The sequence below is a fragment of the Pangasianodon hypophthalmus genome, chromosome 14, assembly GCF_027358585.1.
Source record: "Pangasianodon hypophthalmus isolate fPanHyp1 chromosome 14, fPanHyp1.pri, whole genome shotgun sequence".
In the NCBI taxonomy this organism is placed as follows: Eukaryota; Metazoa; Chordata; class Actinopteri; order Siluriformes; family Pangasiidae; genus Pangasianodon; species Pangasianodon hypophthalmus.
In genome coordinates, this window is record NC_069723.1 from 3,260,088 (window position 1) to 3,280,355 (window position 20,268).

Sequence of the window (20,268 nt, forward strand, 5' to 3'; positions counted from 1 at the left end):
TTTCCTGATTTCATGTTAAAGAACAACAGGGTAGAGCTCTTACTTAATAAACTGCATGTTTTATCAAGTTCTTGTTCTCTAGTTACCCCCCCAAACACCTGGCGGTTACCGTAAAATCCTGTATATATGGTTACAAAAACGAAACTACAGAAGTTTCAACGAGAGAAAGGAAAATAAAGTGAATTTATTTTTGCATTTAATGTAAAATCCAAGAGAAGACTGAAATGTGGGTGTATCCTGGAGAAAGACAAGCAATCAATAGAAAACAGTTGATAAAGAACTAAAATAAAAAAAAAATAAAATAAAAAAAGGCAGTTTTGCCATGACCCTGTCTGTCTCCAGGCCCGATTTGAAGAAGGCAGTGTCTGACATCTGGCAGAGTTAGAACAGTTATGTCAAGAAGAAACGTGCAAAGTTTGGCGAATTTTGCAGAGTTAGAGCAGACAATAAGAATGTAGAGGTCAATATTAAACCTGAAAGGAATCAGAAGCTCTTCATGGGTGGGAATTTTGCAAGTACAAATCATAGACTATGGGAGTCGACAGATGCATGTTTTTCAGAGGTGGAGAAACTGGAGAACCCAGAAGAAACCTACATGGACACAGCGATCAACCCAAGTACCCTGAACCAGTTTAGGTTCCTAGAACTAATGAAGGAACATCTTTAAAACCCAACAAACACATTATGCCAAAAATGTGATTTCTTCTTCATCTTGTCCTGAGGGACTTAAACAAACCTGGTTGAGAAAAACAATCATATTCCTCATAATGAAGTTCTGCAAATGAATATCTTGCTGTTATGGTGGATCTACAATCTGTCACACGACGATGTAATGAGAATCAACTCACTGTCAGAATTCATGCCAGGAGTTCTTATCTCCAGTCCTCGGGGTGGAGATCCAGGTGCTCGGCGCACGTTTAAGTATTTAACAGCTCTCCGTTTGCCTCTTCCTGCTCTAATGATCATTATCATGTCCTTCATGAGCTCTATCTGGCATGTTAGCAGCCGAGAACTGCTGATTTTTACATTTATTAACTCAATGTGTATGAAAAAGTTATGGTTAGGGTTCTGGGTGGAATCAGTGTTTGTACACTTCTTCAATTCTAATGAAATGAAAGTCAGTCTTACTTGTTATTATTCAGTCAAAATCCTCATTCCTTGCATTAAAGTACACAATAATCACCATGACTTAACCATGCCCTGGTTAGACCCCGTGACTTTACTGATGTTTACGTCATGTTATGGCTAACAACCAAAAAATCACAGCTAAAATAAGATTACGCTACATCTTTAGAGTTACAAATTCAATATCAATAGCTAACGGTAGCTAATATCAAAATGAACAAACCAAATGTTATGCCTCCAAATAATGAATAATGTTAATGTAAAATAAATAAACAAACAAACAAATAAATAAATAAAGGCATGACCAAATTTTGCTCGTGTGTTTGTTTGGTATGGTCACTGCAGACAGGAAATAGTTTGCTTCTGTTTTAGCTAGCTAAACTTACTTGTTTCTCGTCGTTGGAAAAACAAATTTTCAAATTTCCCAGAGATGTTGTAGTGGGCGTTCTTTTATTATTCAAACTAGATTATCACAACGAGGTTTAACATTAAGTTTCACATGATATGATGTAAATCGTAACTTTAATGATTAATAATAATAATAATAAGAAGAATGTCTTGGCTATGAGCAAAGAGGGTAGTGATGTGGGTAAAGGATATTGATGTGGGTTTAAAAAAGACTAAATTCATGCAATTCTCTGGAAAATAATTAGCAAATAGTATTGTGTAAATGTGTACGATTTGTGTATATCCGTGTCGTTTTGCACAGCTTCGGGCACTGGAAATCAGCCGATACTCAGAGCTGATATTGGTTTAGGATCAAAAATTGAAAAAAGAGAACAAAATGTCAAAAAATTTCTATTTGGAACAGTTGGCCAAATTTCAAAATGCACAATCGTAAATATGCAAGTCTAAACGTGTAAATCTTGCTTCGCAGTTTGATTCACAATTCCAAATTTGTGCTTCAAAAGTTGAAAATATGTAATTCTAAATTTACACCTTGATGTACAACTTTTAAATACTTTTTAAAAATCTTAGACCTGCTCAGTACAGATTTATTTAAAAAACAAACTATTAAAAATATAGGCACATTATTTAAACATGTACAGAAATATTTTGTCTATTTATAAAAGTAAAAGATGTTTTTAAGACAAAACATTACCATTGTATTGAGTAATTTGTTAAAATAAACAAAAACTATATTGTAATCAGTCTTTGTCAGTGGATTGCTGATATTCTTGAAGTTTTGTTCATTCTAATTTATGTATGCAAATGAGGCTTCATGTAATTAAATATGTATACATTTGCATACTTAATAGAATCAAAAATCTTTTGATGTCTTTTGAAGTTGTCAGAATTTAATTATTTATTTCACAGAGAAAACGCTCTCGAGAGAAAGACGTTTATAGTAAAGTTTGTCGAAAAAGCTTTTTGTTTTTAATCAATTCTTTAATCAAGAAAACACCATGCATTTTTAAAATCTGACGTAAATCCACCATTTATCAACAGTTTTGGGAAATTCGTTGTCACTAAAATTTCATGAACGCATCTAAAAACTGAGAATTTTGCTACTGAGTAGAGAAAAATCTGATTTTCGGGGAAAAGGTTTTAAAAATACAAAAAGTTGTTTACACTCTAGTAAGCGCCCTGATGTGATTGAGAAGTGGGCGGAGCTTAAGCCTTCTTCAAAGTTTCAGACAATATTGTGGTTGTGATTAAACAAAAAACAGTGAAATAAACATGTTTCTGTTGAGTTTTGATATTTTTCTTGCTCCAGTATAAGAGATGACATTTTCTAGATGCAATTTAACCAAAAATCTTTAACAAATGTCCAAAACTGTCATTTCTACTTTGTTTCTCGCCTTCCTTTCCGAATTTTCCACCCTCAGAACTTCATTTAAATCATTATTAGATTCCAGTTGATGTTATTTATAGGTGTAATAACTTTGATAATGGTGAGTCAAGGTTTCTATCACTGAAATAAAAATAAAAAATAAAAAAATTAATAAAATAAAATTATTGGCAATGCTTCACTGATCCCTGGAGATTCCTGGATCTCGCTTTGCGAACAGTGGCTTTAAAAAAAAAAGCACCATGCTGTCCATAACAACATTTGGACATTTGGATGGCAGATGGCATTATCATGCTCTTCTGATTTTTTATATTTATTTGTGAACCGCTTCTTCCTCACAGCAGGAGAACAGCTAATGAAGTGCATGCAGATTAACCCAGAAGAGAAGCTGCCAATATGCAGCAGAAAGCCTCACAACTCTAATATTTACATGCGCATTTTATTTTCCTTTTTTTGCTTTTTCCAGCATCTGGGAGATTTTTTTTTTTTTTTTTTAATCTCCAGTATTAAAATGCGTTTGAATTATGCTTGAAATAGTTTAAAAGATCATTTAAGGTCCCCACTGGACACACAGCATCCGAAAATATCATCCAAAAGCAGTGACATGAAACCAAGCATCAGGAACGGAAGCGCTCGTGCATCCACAAGAAAATAAAATTACATAAAATTAAAAAAAAAAAAAAAAAAAAAAGCACATATGCGTGGAGTCGCAAGCGCAAAAGTTGCGCACACACACACTCTCTCTCTCTCTCTCTCTCTCACACACACACACACACACACTCCTCTTACCTGATGACGGCTGTGTCTCCCTGGCGCACGGTGATGTTGTCCGTCGCGCGCTGAACGTCCACGCTGCGTGCGGGAAAGCCTGCGGGCAGAAGAACACACAGCAGTCGGAACAGGGTCGCGTGCAAGTGGCACCAGCAGCACGCGCTCCTCCGCACCGACATCACGGCTCACAACACGCGGGGATAGATCCAAGAGAAAGACAGAGAAGAGAAGAGGAGGGAGGAAAAAAAAAAAGTATGTGCGTGCTCAAAATAAAGGTGATGAAAAGCGCTCGAGTGGCTTTGCAACCGTCCCGAAACTGTCTCCTAAAAATTTCTCTCACTTCTGCGCGCGGGTTCTGTCTAAACCACTAAACGGGTCGGAAAACAAACCGCGAGTTTGGGATTAAAAAAAATAATAATAAACACAGGAGACGCAGAGATCCGGTCCGTGATGATGCGCCGCTCGCCGCGCGAGGAGGCACAGCCTGAGTGGATTCGGAGCGCGCGCGCTCTCTCTCTCTCTCCGCGGTCTGTGCGCGCGCTCCCGCCGCCCCGCTATACATCGCTGCTGCCGCTCGCGCTGCCGCCGCTGCTGATGCTGCTGATGGTGCTGCCCCCCTGCGCGAGCGCGCGATTGGCACGCTTTCCGGGTCGTCACGGCAACGGGATGCTCTCCCTCTCGCGCGCGCGCCTTCGCAAACCCCGCCTTTATGCAAATGAGTTAAAAAAAAAAAAAAAAAAAAAAAAAAACAAACACGCCTTAATACAAATATGCTGAGAAGTATTGCAGTAAAAAAGAAACCTTTTATATACTAAATACTAAGTTCATTAACACTACTTAATAATTAACTTAATAGTATTTAATTTACATATTTAAATCATTTAAATTATTAACGTAATCATTTAATGAATAATAAAAACACGCCTTTATGCAAATAAGTGAAAAAAAAAAGCTTTTATGCAAATGAGTGAAAAAAGTACATGTACATATTTATGTAAATCAGTGACGAGAACATGCATCTACAGGCAAATAGTACACAAACCACGCCTTTATGCAAATAAGTGAAAAAAAGCACACCTTTATGCAAATGAGTAACGAAAACCATGCCTTTATGCAAATGAATGAAAAGCGCACCTTTACACTAAAGACTAAAAACACACCTTTATGCAAATGAGTAACGAAAACCACACCTTTATGCAAATGAATGAAAAGCACACTTTTACACTAAAGACTAAAAACACACCTTTATGCAAATGAGTAACGAAAACCACGCCTTTATGCAAATGAATGAAAAGCACACCTTTATACTAATGACTAAAAACACACCTTTATGCAAATGAGTAACGAAAACCACGCCTTTATGCAAATGAATGAAAAGCACACCTTTATACTAATGACTAAAAACACACCTTTATGCAAATGAGTAACGAAAACCACGCCTTTATGCAAATGAATGAAAAGCACACCTTTATACTAATGACTAAAAACACACCTTTATGCAAATGAGTAACGAAAACCACGCCTTTATGCAAATGAATGAAAAGCACACCTTTATACTAATGACTAAAAACACAACGTTATGCAAATGAGATAAAAAGGTTAGAGGAAAAAAAAACTTTTATGCAAATATGTTGACAAAAGCATTCCTTTAAGCAAATGAGTAAGAAAAAAAAGCAGGTCTGTATGCAAATAAGAAAAAAAACCTGCCGTAGCAATTAAATAGCAACCTTTTATATCCTGAATTTTATATAATAAACTTTAATTTACTGAATACTAATTTATGTATTTAAATAAGTTTCACTTTAACAACTAAATCAGCTTATTATCTGAATGGAAAGATTTTGCATACAGTTTGAATTCTTTTGTCTATAATTCGTGTCTGTAATTCTAATTAATTACATTAGAATTCATCCGAAAGAAACGCATCAGAAGAAAAGATTTGAATATCAGGACAGCTGTGAAATATTTCAGTCAGAGTTACCTTTTCATACTGAGTTCATTCATAATTAATACTTAAATAATTAAGTAGATCCAGTCACATATTTCACTTCATTTTTAAATAATTTCTCCTCGTACTATGTACGCAAGTTGAATTGTAACCGTGAACAACAATCAGGGGTGCTATAATGGGTCCAACACAAAAATTGTATCGTTTATGATCCAAAGTTATGTTTCATTGCATATGATGCTCCGAGTTAATGAACGATGCTCAGCTGAAACAGCTCATAGTTAAAAGTAATACAATTAAAATGAGTTTTAGTTACAACAACAGTGATGTGCGTATCGTCATTCTGTCGAGCCTTAATTAGCACTCGATTATGTGAATATGCTAATAAAAGTGTGACTTTGTAATAATTTAGACATGAACAGAAGCAAACCATGCCTGACTTTCCCAAAATCAACGTTTGTTTCCTATTTGAAGCAAACGCACATCAGTCACGTCCCTCGACCTTTCCCCTTCAGTGAATTTGCTGTTTTTTGAACAGAATTTGAATTCTGGAGGGAAGAAAAACTTTAAAAATCAGAAAAGCTTTTATTATTAAAGAAAAGATAGAATGCTATAGCTGTTAACTACCGATTAATTACTGCTTAAGTAAATATATTTTTCATAGTTCAAGGTTGTTTCTACCTGCATGATTTTAGACAATTTTAATATGCGAATCCTGATATAATTTAAGATTAATTTCGGACGTTTCCTGTTCCAGCGCACTTTCTAATACGTTATTGTATATATATATATATATATATATATATATATATAGTAACAGCTCATTCAGAGGGACTTGTACGACGGACGTAAACAGATTTAAAGAATGTGTGTAATCGTTGACAAGGTAAGGAGACGTTTATTTAACGTTTATGGAAGGAGTCTCCAGTGTCAGCACTTTGTAAAGCTGTAACCTTTCCTACATCTTCAGGACAGACGAGTTTACGCTTTGTGGTTTCTCGGTAACACGACAAGCTGCGTTTTTCTTTGTCTTATTATCTTCCGTAGAGAGAACTCTCCTGAGCTCCGCCTCCCGCATGTGACACGAAGTCTCGTCAATAGTAACGTGCCTTTCTTTGTAGCGTTAGCGTTGGCGAGGGGACGACTGTTTACAGCTGCTGTAACATAAGTGAGAACAGGAACTAACTAGCTTCACGAGTGTTCCATGTTTTATTTCCTACTTATCCTTTAACTCATAAACATGGCAGAATGTTGCATTTGTGATATGAAACGGTGAAAGCAGTGCTGTTTCGTGGAGCTGGCGCGGCTCTGTGTGTATTGTTATTGCTTCTCTGTGCAATCATTAAGCACACAACTAATAAGGAATTAGGGATTATCTTTAAAAAAAAAAACAAAGCATAACAATGTGCTCTGAGTTTATGGATGTTGTGTTAGTCAACTGTGACGAGCTGCGTCTTTAGAAAACTTCATTTAGACTACGTGAATAGACTAATCACTCAATACTAGAAGCCATTGTTATTAAAACACACACCAAAAAACTCCCCCCCTCCCCACCACACACAGATTTATAATACTTTTTTTATGAGGTTTTTCTATTCAATAGTATATTACTGTAGCTAAATAGTTCTAGCGAACTATTTATCTGTCTAAATTCCTCACACTTTAAATAATATTCTCTTCTTCCCCCCCCCCCCAACACTGTACTGTATATCTGCACACTCGTTCATTAGCTCTCATAAAACAAATGAACTTTACGCCCTAATAAATCACGATTTATGAAACAGGCCTACGTTTTACTGCTGTCTCCTAAACCCACGAAGCAAACAGCAATTAAAGAAGGGCATTATGTTGGTTCAGGGTCTAATGGTTTCGCAGATCTCGTCCTGTACCGAAACAAATGATCTTTCAAGAAGAGCAACGATCAACAGGATTAGAAATCCATGTAGGCCAGGAGGAAATCGTGCATGCGCTGCAGGATGGAGCAGGCTGGGACTCAGAGCCCTGACTGTTTGCGGTTGTTGTTGTTGAAAAGTAAATATCCGGGGACAATATGTTAAAGGGCAACACAGAGCACATTTTTTTCCCTGTGTTTTATTAATCGACATGTTTGTTTCCTATTTGACGCAAATGCACATCTGTCACGTCCCTCGACCTTTCCCCTTCAGTGAATTTGCTGTTTTTTTGAACGGAATTTGAATTCTGCAGGGAAAAAAACAGCTTAAAAAACAGAAAAGCTTTTATTATTAAAGAAAAGACTGAATGCCATAGCTGTTAACTACCGATTAATAGTGTGTAAATATATATTTCATAGCTCAAGGTTGTTTCTAGGTGCACGATTTTAGACACATTTCTACATTTTAATATGCGAATCCTGATATAATTTAAGATTAATACCAATTTCTGACGTTTCCTGTTCCAGCTCTCGTTTTAATACATTATTGAATATATAGTAACAGCTCATTCACAGGGACTTGTACGACGGACGTAAACATATTTAAAGAATGTGTGTAATCATTGACAAGGTAAGGAGACGTTTATTTAACATTTATGGAAGGAGTCTCCAGTGTCAGCACTTTGTAAAGCTGTAACCTTTCCTACATCTTCAGGACAGAGGAACTTACGGTTTCACGGTTTCTTGGTAACACGACAAGCTGCGTTTTTCTTTGTCTTCAATAGAGAGAGAAAGAGAAAAGAGGGAATGTCTGCTTTTAGCTGTTATAATGTAAGTGAGAACAGGAACGAACTTGTTTTTGTTGGCAAATTGCAGGAATAAAACAGTTTGAGATGTACTGTTATAGGAAGATAAACAACCTCAAGGTGGTAAAGGTAGCTCAGTAACTTATGCCATTTAAAGAAACAGTTGACGCACATTGTTCTTTGTGGCAGGTTCTTTTTCAGCACAGTCACATAATGACCGCAACAGCAGGATACTCTTCTGACACGTCAATAAATCCCAAAGCTATTAACAATGCCAGCAGATCTGGCAGCTTAAGTGTGAAAAAAAAGCACCACAGCACGACGATCATCATTAAATTGCAGAGCGAGCATCACGTTAAACGCACTGTCTACCACTTAGCATGAAGAACTCTATAATGCTTTTGAGTATCTTGGATATATTTTGAGGTAGAACTGAACTTTCTTGCTTTGGGGTTAAATTGAGGTTTACGAGGTGGAGGAGATGAGCACTTTCACGTCATAATTTTGTCCTGTTGAATTCTGCATTCTGATTGGTCAGAAGCTGTTGATTCATTTTCTATAACAGTAGGACTTGTACAGACGACACTCCACTAATAATAAACAAATTTTCAAAAGTTTATTTAGTCTCAAGCGTCAATGCTTTGTAACTGTCTGTAACTCTTCTGCCAGAGGAGGTTACGCTTTGCGATTTCTCATTAACATGATAAGCTGCGAAAATAGAGAGGCTGATGAAAAACCGATTGTTTATAGCTGCTATAATGTAAGTGAGAACTTGATGGTTATTAAATAAATAAATTGTCTTTGTGGGCAAATTGCCGTGGTACAAAAGGAAGAAAAACATATTGCACATGCTGTTATAGGAAACTAATCAACTACAGGGTGGTACCAGTGACTCCGATTCATCACACCACCCCATCGTTGATTATTTTCCTATAACAGCATGACACTGAGTGAGATTAATACTAGTTTCCGATTTTATTTATTTATTTATTTTTTAGTTCTAAGGACTTCATTGAATTTGCTGTAACTTAGTGATTTGGCATGAAAAAAAAAAACCTTCTGATTCTTTTCTGGCAAAGTTACATCATACAACAAAGCCTTCAAAATGGAAAAAAAATAAGAAAAAGTAACTTATTGGTTATAAGTTATTGGTCAGTTATAACAGCCAAGTCGTGGACCTGCAAGTTATTAAAGGAGTTTGAACTGATATCATTTAAAAACCTTAATGTACATTTATTGGCCATTATTATATCTTACTTGTGATACTGATGGAACATTGTTGAAACCTAAGCAACTAAAGGTTCTGTTGGTATGAATTACATTTCTTTGCACTCTTCATCTTCTCCCTGAGGATATGCAAACTTTTGCACTCTACTGTCATATATAGCAGGTAAGAATTGCCTTGATTGAAATGAATTTTTGAAAGGAATGCCATACAAGGCAGTCAAATGGTGTTCAAATGTATAAATTGTTATTATAAAATAAAGTATTAGAATTAGCAATGAAAGATTATAAGCAGGGTTATTGGTCATGGCTTTTATTACGATTTTATATAGAAAATCGAATGAAATCCATGCTCGTTGTCCTCGTGCAAAGTGCAGTCAGTGAGATGAATAAACTTTTCGAAAATAAGTTGGTGCACCTAAAACCATGCTGAAATATGGGCATGTCTTGTGTATACAGAGGAAATAAACATTCTGCTGAAGAAAGTATGATTCTACCTCCATCTTTGGCATTTGCGCATAAAGGTTACAGAGATGATCTGAGCAATAAATATTTGGTAATTGAATTGAACTCGAGATCGAGAAATGACTGGCCTGCGTCCTCAGTCAGACTGTGTAGGCAGAAGGAAGGTTAAAGCGCCACAAAAACATCTGTAGTCCTGGCACTTGCAACAGTTTGCATTCACAGCGTCTCTAGACAACACGGCAAAGTGTCAAAAATGCGTATGAGGTAAAAGGATGAGAGAACAGATGGGATTTGTCTGCATTTTCTCAAAGCCTTTGAGCTGACTACACTCACAATTCTGCACTGTTTTGTGCCATTGATAGAGAGGCTGGAGAGGGCACTCCAAGGATGCAATCCCAGAGATTGGAAATGGGCTCTGGCGCAGGTGCTTTCTCTCCACACGAGGACCCATATCCTCCTGCTCATGATAGAATACTAAACTGAGTTTTCTGAAAGATTCATAGCCTTCAAATCACCTTTTTAACTCTTTTAAAAAAAGATGGTGACCTCTATCTAGTTTGGTAAAGTAGATAAAAATATAACTGTATATCTTCACGGCCAGCAAAGGACACTGGAACTGGAAAGCACAAATAATATTTGCTGCTTTTGGGAAATTTGTTGCTGTGTAAGAAATATGGTTGGTTGTACATCTTATGACAGGTTCTCCAAATCTAGCCAGAAAACCTTCTTGGTCTGGATGTGATAAACAAAGTGTAAACAGGAAGCTATACCTTATTAGGGCAGAATAACAGTATTTGGCTTAATAGGCTTGAGTTGACTAGGTTTAGTTGATTCCACATGCACGACTCATTCTCACCAATTCAGAAGTAAAAAAATTTTCAATAGTTTGAGCTGTGATTAGTTTCTCTATATAGTGGTGCACACATCTGCTGGTACAGTGGATTCTATCCTATCCTGAGTCTTTTCTTGGTAAAAAGGTTTGACCATCACACCAATGGGGTTGGGTGTTCCCCAACTGTTGCCACAAATTTGGAAAAGTTGGACGCACACAATTGTATAGGATGTCTTTGTATACTGTAGCATTACAATTTCCCTTCACTGGAACTAAGGGGCCGAAACTTGTTCCACCATGACAATGCCCCTGTGCACAAAGCAAGTTCCATGAAGACCCTGAAGTCCATGAAGAGTCCTGACCCAACCCGACTGGGATGAACTGGAACGCCGACTGCACCCCAGGCCTCCTCGCCCAACATCAGTGCCTGACCTCACTAATGCTCTTGTGGATGAATGGACACAAATCCCCACAGCCACGCCCCAATATCTAGCAGAAAGCCTTCCCAGAAGAGTAGAGCTTATTATAACAGCAAAGGGGGAATAAGTCTGGAATGGGATGTCCACCAAGCACATATGAATGTGATGGTCAGGGTTCCACAAACTTTATAGTGTATTTGAGAGAAGTGTTGATATTCTTATCAGTCTCCTTTCCACTGTCAATGTGCTTTTCATCCAGAAAAAAGACGTAATGGCTATTTACTAGCTAGCTAAATAGATATCCTCAGGCTTGCAACAGTGTTTTTATGACTTTTACCACTAGAAGTGGGAGTGCATCATTTGTTCACCTTTCAGTGTCAAAAGTGTGATTACTTTTGGATGGACCATATGATACCTAATGGTGTGTTGATTAATGGTACACTAAGTAGTTAGCAAACAATTGTATATGGCAAACAAAGAAAGCCAAATTAAATAGCAATCAGTGGTGGAAAGATTAATGAACATTCAGACCTGCATTAAAGTACTGTCACTGTAGTGATAATTCACTTGAGTACAAATACTGATAAAGAAAATTACACAAGCTTCAGTCCATTCCTTCTCTGAAACATTATTCATACTAGACATTTCTGTCAAATTGTATGCCTCCTTACCTGTACAGCTAAACAAATTCTTTTGCCTGCCTGACCTGCCTAGTCTCAAACCTGAAGGACCCAAGGGCAAAGTGTCACCATGAGATTCTGCTTTTCATTGCCTTGCCTCACATGAGCACTTGCCATTCTGGGTTCATATCATTTTTGATTCTGTGGAGATAATAGCGCAAGGCTATCTACAGCCCATTTGTAGAAAGAAATTTCTTTTCAATTGCCATAGCTCCTGTGCATCTCCGCAGGAGCTTGCTGCTCAAGGACAGACAATTCCACCCTTGTTGTTCCTTGCATAAACACGACCATCCAGCTGAGCCAAAAATCTTCTAGGGGTGAGTGAGGAGTGCAAGAAATGTTTAGAAACTTTCTTTACCCTTTGCTCTTTTCCAGGAGATTCCACTTGACCATCATGCTAGTGCATTGGCTTACTGTCTAATCATGCTTTCATGCTAGAGATATATTGCTCTGGCAGAAGTCAGCTCGTGGAGAGCCTTACAAGTATAACACTTACTGGTATGTTCAGCCAATTTTGACTGTCATAAGGACTTAAGTATCCTTAAGATTACTACTAGATAATGATTCTCTCTCATACATGGTAATTTAAACCAGTGGTTTTCAACACCAAGATGTAGTAGTGTAATAGAAAAATAACAAACCCAACTATCATGACATGCACTCTGCTTGTTCTGAGTAATTGACTCGTTCATTCAAAGGGGCATGTTCAAAATAATAGCAGTGTGGAGTTTAATTAGATAATTCACTCATTCTGTGAAAAAACAGGTGTCATTAATTGTCCTTTATTAAGGAAGAAGGGAAGCAAATGTTTCACACATTGTTCTAAAATATATTTCCTTCTGAACTGCTAAGTAAAATGGGCCGTTCCAAACATTGTTCCAAGGAAAAATGTAATTTGATTAAAAAAGTTGATTGGAGAGGGGAAAACATATAAAGAAGTGCAGCAAATTATAGGAAGCTCAGCTAAAATGATCTCAAATGCTTTAAAATGGCAACAAAAACCTGAAACACACAGAAGAAAACAAGCAACTACTGTTAAAACGGATCGAAGAAGAGTCAGAATGGAAAAGATTCAGCCAATCATCCTCTCCAGAAAGATCAAAGATGATTTAAAATTACAAGTACTGTTACAGTCAGAAGATGTTTGATTGAAGCTAAGCTAACAGCAAGAAGCCATTGTTGAAAAAACGGCATGTGCAGAATCGGTTAAAATTTGCCAGGGAACACATTGATTGGCCCAAAGAGAAATGGCATAACATTCTGTGGACTGATGAGAGTAAAATTGTTCTTTTCAGGTCTAGTGGTCATCGGCAGAACGTCAGGTGACCCCCGAGTACTGAATTCAAGCCACAGTACACTGTGAAGACGATTATGCAAAAATTATGGTATGGGGATGTTTTTCATACTATGGTGTTGGGCCTATTTATCGCATACCAGGGATCATGGATCAGTATGAATACATCAAAATACTTGAAGAGACTATGTTGCCCTATGCCAAAGAGGAAGTGCCCCTGAAATGGGTCTTTCAACAAGGCAACGACCCCAAACATACAAGTAAGCGAGCAACATCTTGGTTCCAGACAAAAAGGATTAAATTAATGGAGTGGCCTGCTCAATCCCCTGACCTCAACCCCATTGAAAATGTGTGGGGTGACATTAAAAATGCAGTTTCTGAAGCAAAACCCAAAAATTCACAGGAACTATGGAATGTAGTTTGTTCATCCTGAACAAACTAAGGCTGAAATCCTTTACATACTTGATAAAATTTGTTAATGCTTTGATTTGGAATTGAATGTGTAATGTTTCCAGTACATTTGAAATTGTAATTTGGTGAAAACAGAACACTCAAGGGCATTGGTATCTAGGAAGCGGTTAAGAAACTGATCTCAGCCATTGGTCTATTGATGGCATAATCAAGAGGCAACAAGCTATGCTTTGGCCTCTTTCAGAGTCTAACTACATATTCAATATTGTATGATGTACTTCATGCCTTTTACCAGTTAATGACATATATTCCAGGTTTGGATTATTCTAAGGTAAGTTCTTTCAGGTTTGGTGCAATGATCTTGCTGACATCATATGATACTGGCCTGGGACTTTAACTCTGGCATGTATGGCATCCAGGAAACCCAAATGTTTCTGGCCTTGTCCAATGCTGGTCATTATTTCAATGATAGCATCAACTCGACATCATCAGCAGGACAGCATCAACCTGACACCATCACCTCGATGGCATCCCTTGAAGAGCAGTAACCCAACAACATCGACTCGACATTATCAGCTCAACAGTATTACCTGGACAGCAGAAACTTGACACCATCAACTAGGCACCAACAACTCGACAGTGACAATTTGACACCATCAACAAAACACCATCACGTCAATGCCATCACTTCAACACCATCAGCTCAACAGCATGACTCCTACAGCATTACTTCGGCACCAACAACTCGAGCAGCATGTAATCAACTCTATCAACTCAACAGCCGTAAATCAAAATCTTGACTCCTTTGTCTGGGGAAACATATATTAGGCAATGCTTGGCAAAAAAATGCTGGCCTTGGCAAACACTCCCTACTTCATTCCTCAGCTGCCTCAGTCAGCTTTTCTATACACTTTAAATTTCTTTTTAAAAAAAGCAAGTAATCCACACTGAAGAAGCCAGCACAGACCCTCAAGAATCTCAAACTTGCAGTGCTTATCAACTACCAAAAACTTGTTGGCACCCAGATCTCTTGCCGAAGCAACTATCATGGCTGTCCTGGATGCTTGCTTGCGACCACCCTATATTACACTGCTCATGTTGGTGGTCTAAGGTGTTTTTTTTCTTAGTATTTTTCTTAGCAGTGCTGAACAATACCTTTAATTTTCCCAGAGGTAATGGAGCTGGGTATACAATGGGTCAGTCAATCACAATTTCACTGGTGCTCGCTTTAAATAAGTGCCCGTTAGAAACACTTATAGCTTTGCTTGATTCGAACCCCCCAATCCATACAGGTGAAAAGGATACTAACTGGTAAGAGGTGCGTGTATAATTCACTGTGTCATGTGTCTCTCACTCGCTATGCATGCAGATCCTATTTGTTATGGAAAGCGAGAGAGCACTTGAGTAGAAGGCGATAATTCAGAGGGCTTCCGATGTAGCTCTGCACTGCTAACCCTTGGAAGCTCACAATGCATGCTGATTGGAATTAAATTCAGCGTGTTCAGGAGGCAGAGCTCTTGAAATGGTACTGGTTCTTTGGCAGATTGTTGACAGCCAGAGACTGTGGCCAATTATAACTGTTTGCCTGCAGATTGCAGGCTTTTGACATACATTCGATAACGCTCATCTATCTGACAAATGAGAGGAAAAGAACACCGCAGGTATTTGATTACTGCTGTTTATATGTCTGTATGAGTGTGTATGTGTGTCTTTGAGACTGCCCAGCAGGTTCTTGAAGAAGTGGAGACGAGCAATTCTCATGCTGTGAAGAAAGGAAGTCCACATTTTGCAGATTTTATTTGGCTCTACGTCGGTGACGTGCGTTGGTGCACTTCTCCGTTTATCCACTGCAGCTTTTAGATGTAAACACTTTTTGTTTTATTGGCTCAGAAGTCAATGAGCACTCATCTCGGTCCTTCCTTTACTTCACACACACACACACACACACGAGAAATGCTTTCCTTGGCCTCATAAACAGACTTTGACCCTTTTCAAAACAGCCTCAAAACCAAAGGGCCTGCTCTTGGTTGAATTATTAAAGTGTTTCACTGCAAAGGCATTGAACCTCAGCTCGAAACACCCGTAACACTTAAAAAAAAAAAAAAAAGTCCGCAAAGGCCAGTTCAATTGACTTGACTCAAGAATATGTCACATTTTCTCAATTCTCGGAAGGTTTATAGAACAGTCGCAGACCTAATCCTATTAAATATCCGCACCAAATGAAATACTCAGAAGAAATCATGGACTCGGAAGCTAAAGCAACATGTCAGGGATGTATTGCCACGCTGCCTTCCTTATCAGATCTCAAGCTGCTCCTTGCATATCATGGCTATTCAATATTTAATGTGCATATTTGTCAGTACACCCACTGAAAGAAAAAAAAAAAAAAAACAGGTCTATCATCAGCCCAGGGAAGGAAAAACAGTGGCTGAAAAATGGCAGCGTTTGCTACAACTACTTTTCCTCCTCCATCAGCAAAACAGAGTGAAGCAGGAGAAGGTTGGGATGGATCTCAATTGAGTCTTTTGGCAAAAAAAAAAAAAAAGTGAATGACAGAATACACCTTGTGATGAATATTTCACAAGGCTTCAGCAGTGGAGAGGATCGTTGACAGTCCAAGATGGCTGCTGCAGTTCAGAGTGAGGACATACATAAATATGTGTGGCGCTGAGCTCGGAGAGTGTTTGTTTGGATGTATATCAGCTGCTGGCTGAAGTTATCCAACATGAAGCCTGGATTCTGGCTTTGAGAAGACTCTGATGTTCCTCATAATCAAAGGCAAAGATTTATGACCAGAGGATGGCGCTAATGAGGCAGGGAAAATGAAGAATTTTGTCGCAACGATAAGCGACCATGATTACCGTTTCCATACATTATTATGTAAGGAATAAAAACACACCGTGTCTTGCTGATATAGGAGAATAATCAATGACACGGTGGTGTTACTTTAGCAGCATGTGCCAAAAAGTCATCAACTCACTGATTACAATTTTTTTTATTTAGTAATGAATAACACATCATACATTTCTTTCATTTTTATCTATTTATAGTTACATTTAATGGTGTGGAACGTCATTATAGCAGATATAAACAGTCGTTCTCTCACCAGCCTCTGTCTTGAAATTAACAAGACAATAAAAAAAAAAACAACACAAAGCGTAAACTGCTAAGTTGTTAAGACTTTTAATGGAAAACTTAAAGTTACAGCTTAACCTCTGCTGTTACGAAGCACTGAAACTGGAGACTCCTTCCATGAAATCTCCTTACAAGAGGAAAATTTCACCATATCAGTGATATATTGTTAAATAACAACTCATTTGTTTATTATTATTCTTATTATTCTTATGTCGCTCCTTTATTTCTTATTATTATTATAATAGTTGATTGTGGAGTGGCCTTGTGTAAATTGTTGCTATGGAAAATTATTAATTTTAAAAATTAGCTAATAAAGCAATTCTGCCTTCAAAATGGCCACCATTGTAATTTTCATATATATAGATAGATATAAAGATATACACATATGGTATGTACCTATCTTCATTTTTAACACGATATCATCATGTCCTATAGACTTTATGAGATGATTTGTGCATACAGTTTGCACAATACTTACTGATAACTACATCAGCTTCATAGCTTCACTGAAGGTGCAAAACTAAAGGATCTAAATCTGTAATGCATATTTTAGAGATTTCTGTTCCAAGACCCTTCACAGGATGCAAACAGTGTGGAAGCTGCTAATGACAGAGGCTTATTAAAGTACACGGCAGCAACAGTGGTGAGAGAGAGAGAGAGAGAGAGAGAGAGAAACTTAATGCATATTCAACAGCAGAGCTGTGGTCTGCAATTAGCAGCAGTAGCTGGAGTTTGCTCGGGCCACGGGGCCGCCTTGACGCCGCTATCCAGAATGTCTGCACATTTGGGAATAAACACCTCCGTCACACATGAAATGGTGCCGGAGGCGGGGTATTTATTTTTTTGAAGTGCAAATGGAAATAGATGTAAAGTCGAGGACATGTTGCTACACTCTGTGGGGGCTTCTGAACACCAGGAGTTCGATTTTTAATGGATATGGGCGAAACTGACTGAGAAGAAAGTTTTCCAGCGGCGCCCTACACAGGTGATGGAAAATGACCCAGCATGCTTCAGTTGCAATCAGCTGCATGATGAAGAGCAGCTTTTGGAGGACTTTTCCGTTATGCCAAGTCATTTGCGTCAGATATCAGACCCAATTTTGGGCTCGGAGAATCGTTGCCCGCCGGCGGCCAGTGTGGAGGTGTTTGGCGGATTTCGCCTGGGCGGATCCTAATACCTCCGTTTGCACTTTATCATCATTAAGCGCTTCTCTCAGACAGCGTCGATTCATATTGTTTAACCGTTGGCACTAACGTGCGTGTTTTTTCTTTCTTTCTTTCTTTCTTTTTTTTTTTTTTTTTTTCATGTGTGTGTGTGTATGTGTGTATATGTGTGTGTGCTGGCTTATCTCCGTCTGGAATCGCCGAATAGGCAATCGCTTAAGAGGTCTGGGGCGTTTTTGGCAGCCTCATTAATTCGGCTGAATGCTTGGCTTCATTTTTATTCTCTCTCCCACCCGAATATCAGATCACCGTTAAGCTCGACTCAAGGGAGAGGAAAAGGGTAAGAGCGCTGAGTGATGTTCGCCGTTTCCTCGCCCGATTGATCAACGCTGTCTGGTGGTCCGAGAGAGCCAAATGAAGATTCTTGGATGGTTTAAAGCTTCAGCACACCACTTATCATAAAGTGGCAGTGTGTGTGTGAGTGTGTGTGTGTGTGTGTGTGTGTGTGTGAGTGTGATGACCACGGGTCCCTGTAATGAATAGACTCCGTCACAGCTTTGACTTTGTAGAGCTGTTCGGCTCCTGCTTTTTTTTATTTATTCTTTTTGTTTTTTTTTTTCATTTCTACTTAAACATATGAACACACACACCTGTCTACACACACAGTTGTGTAACACATGAGGGCAAACGCATAAGAGCCGAAGATGAAGTTTTATTCTATTTACCGCAGCCTGTGAATTACAACAGCTTTTACGATGCATTTAAGCGTGACCAAAGTTCATTAAAATCACCATGTTGTTGGTGTAAGAAATGGCATGTGGATAGATTGAGTTCACGGTTTGTGACCTCTCGTCACCCAAATCCAACAAAAAAACGCTCGGAATTAAACACATTTCTTGGTTAGTCCTGTCATCAGGAAAAGATTAACACGACTAAACAACACTACGTTAATCTTAAAGGGCAAAGCTCTTTGAAAGTGCGTGTCTTTTTCGGTAATTGCATCATTATTTACTTTATATACACATTATATTGGTGTTGTGTGAACACTAACCCCGCCCCTATCCCTAACTTTACCATTTAGTTACGTGTAATTAGTTGCGAATATGCAAATATCAGACAAGAATCTCTTCTAATTGAAGTTAAAATCATTTAATTTTTAAGTCAGTATATCATTCGTAGGTATAACTGTTCCCCACACATGCGGTAACTATGGTAACCTATAGTTGTTGGTATACTATTTAGTAGCACTTTATGTAAGAATACCTTATGCGGTTTGTATATTTGTACCTATTCAGATCTGCATCTGTCTGCACTTCCTGCATTCCAATCAAAGAAATTTTTCCGTCAACGCCAGCATTATCGGAGTTTATTACAGCAGTTCTGTTTGTTCAGAACTACAGCTGAGCAGCTTTGCGTCTCCGTGTCAAACTAAAATCCAGAGTCACCCAGTTTTATTTAGAAGCTTGTCGGCGTTTTAGCAGACCAAGGTCATGTTATTGCTTGCTCACCATCTCGCCACTCGGTTTCTACACAACAAGCCGTTTCAGCTGCGCAATAAAGGAGCGACATGGAGCTTTTTTCACTGCATGCAGGAAGGCCAGCTTGTAGTTAGAGCTGAAATTCAGGATGAACTGCTTGGAGAATTTGATGCCACATATAATCAATAATATAGATAATAATTTATACAGCAGTTTTTCCCCTGTTGTAGTTGTGTTTTAATCATGTGTTTAATCATGTGCTGAATTGAAATGTGGTCTAGAAGCAAAGCAGTAAAACATGCAGTGTGTGTGTGTGTGTGTGAGAGAGAGAGAGAGAGAGAGAGAGAAAGAGAGAGAGAGGGAGAAAACAAAGATCACACTGACACTGATCTAATGTATGCTAACAGAGGCCACACCTCCTTCACTGGGACTGATTAACATGGTGGCCACACCTACAAGCACATATGCCACGCCTACTTTACTGGGACTGGCAAGCACAGAAGCCACACCTGCTTCACTTGGACTGAAAAACACAGGCCACGCCTCCTTTCATGGGATACACATATAGGCCACACCTCCAGTGTAACTGATAATCAAAAAGGCCATGCCTCCTTCTCTGTGACTGATGAGCACAGAGGCCACACCTCCTTTATTGTGACTGACCAGTACATGGCCACACCTCCTTCACCAGACTAAAAAAAAAAACAACACAGAGACAACACCTCCTTCATTATGACTGAAAAATGTAAGGCCACGCCTCCCTTAGTGTGACACATATTTAGACCACACCTTCAGTGTAACAGATAATCAAAGAGGCCATACTTCTATAATTGC

The 20,268-nt window shown here is 38.4% G+C and overlaps 1 protein-coding gene across 3 annotated transcripts in view; it reads right to left on the reverse strand.

Annotated features, from left to right (window-relative positions):
* The window catches only part of lsamp (limbic system associated membrane protein), a 668,261-nt gene that overhangs the window by 210,458 nt on the left and 437,535 nt on the right, over window positions 1-20,268 (reverse strand). For 2 of the 3 annotated variants that reach the window (XM_034310837.2, XM_053239590.1), the window contains one exon: window positions 3,707-3,785. In XM_034310837.2, the coding sequence (XP_034166728.1) occupies window positions 3,707-3,785 (79 nt within the window). Of the gene's footprint in view, window positions 1-3,706; window positions 4,361-20,268 lie in introns of those variants that run through there. The other variant, XM_026943528.3, reaches the window with a different exon arrangement.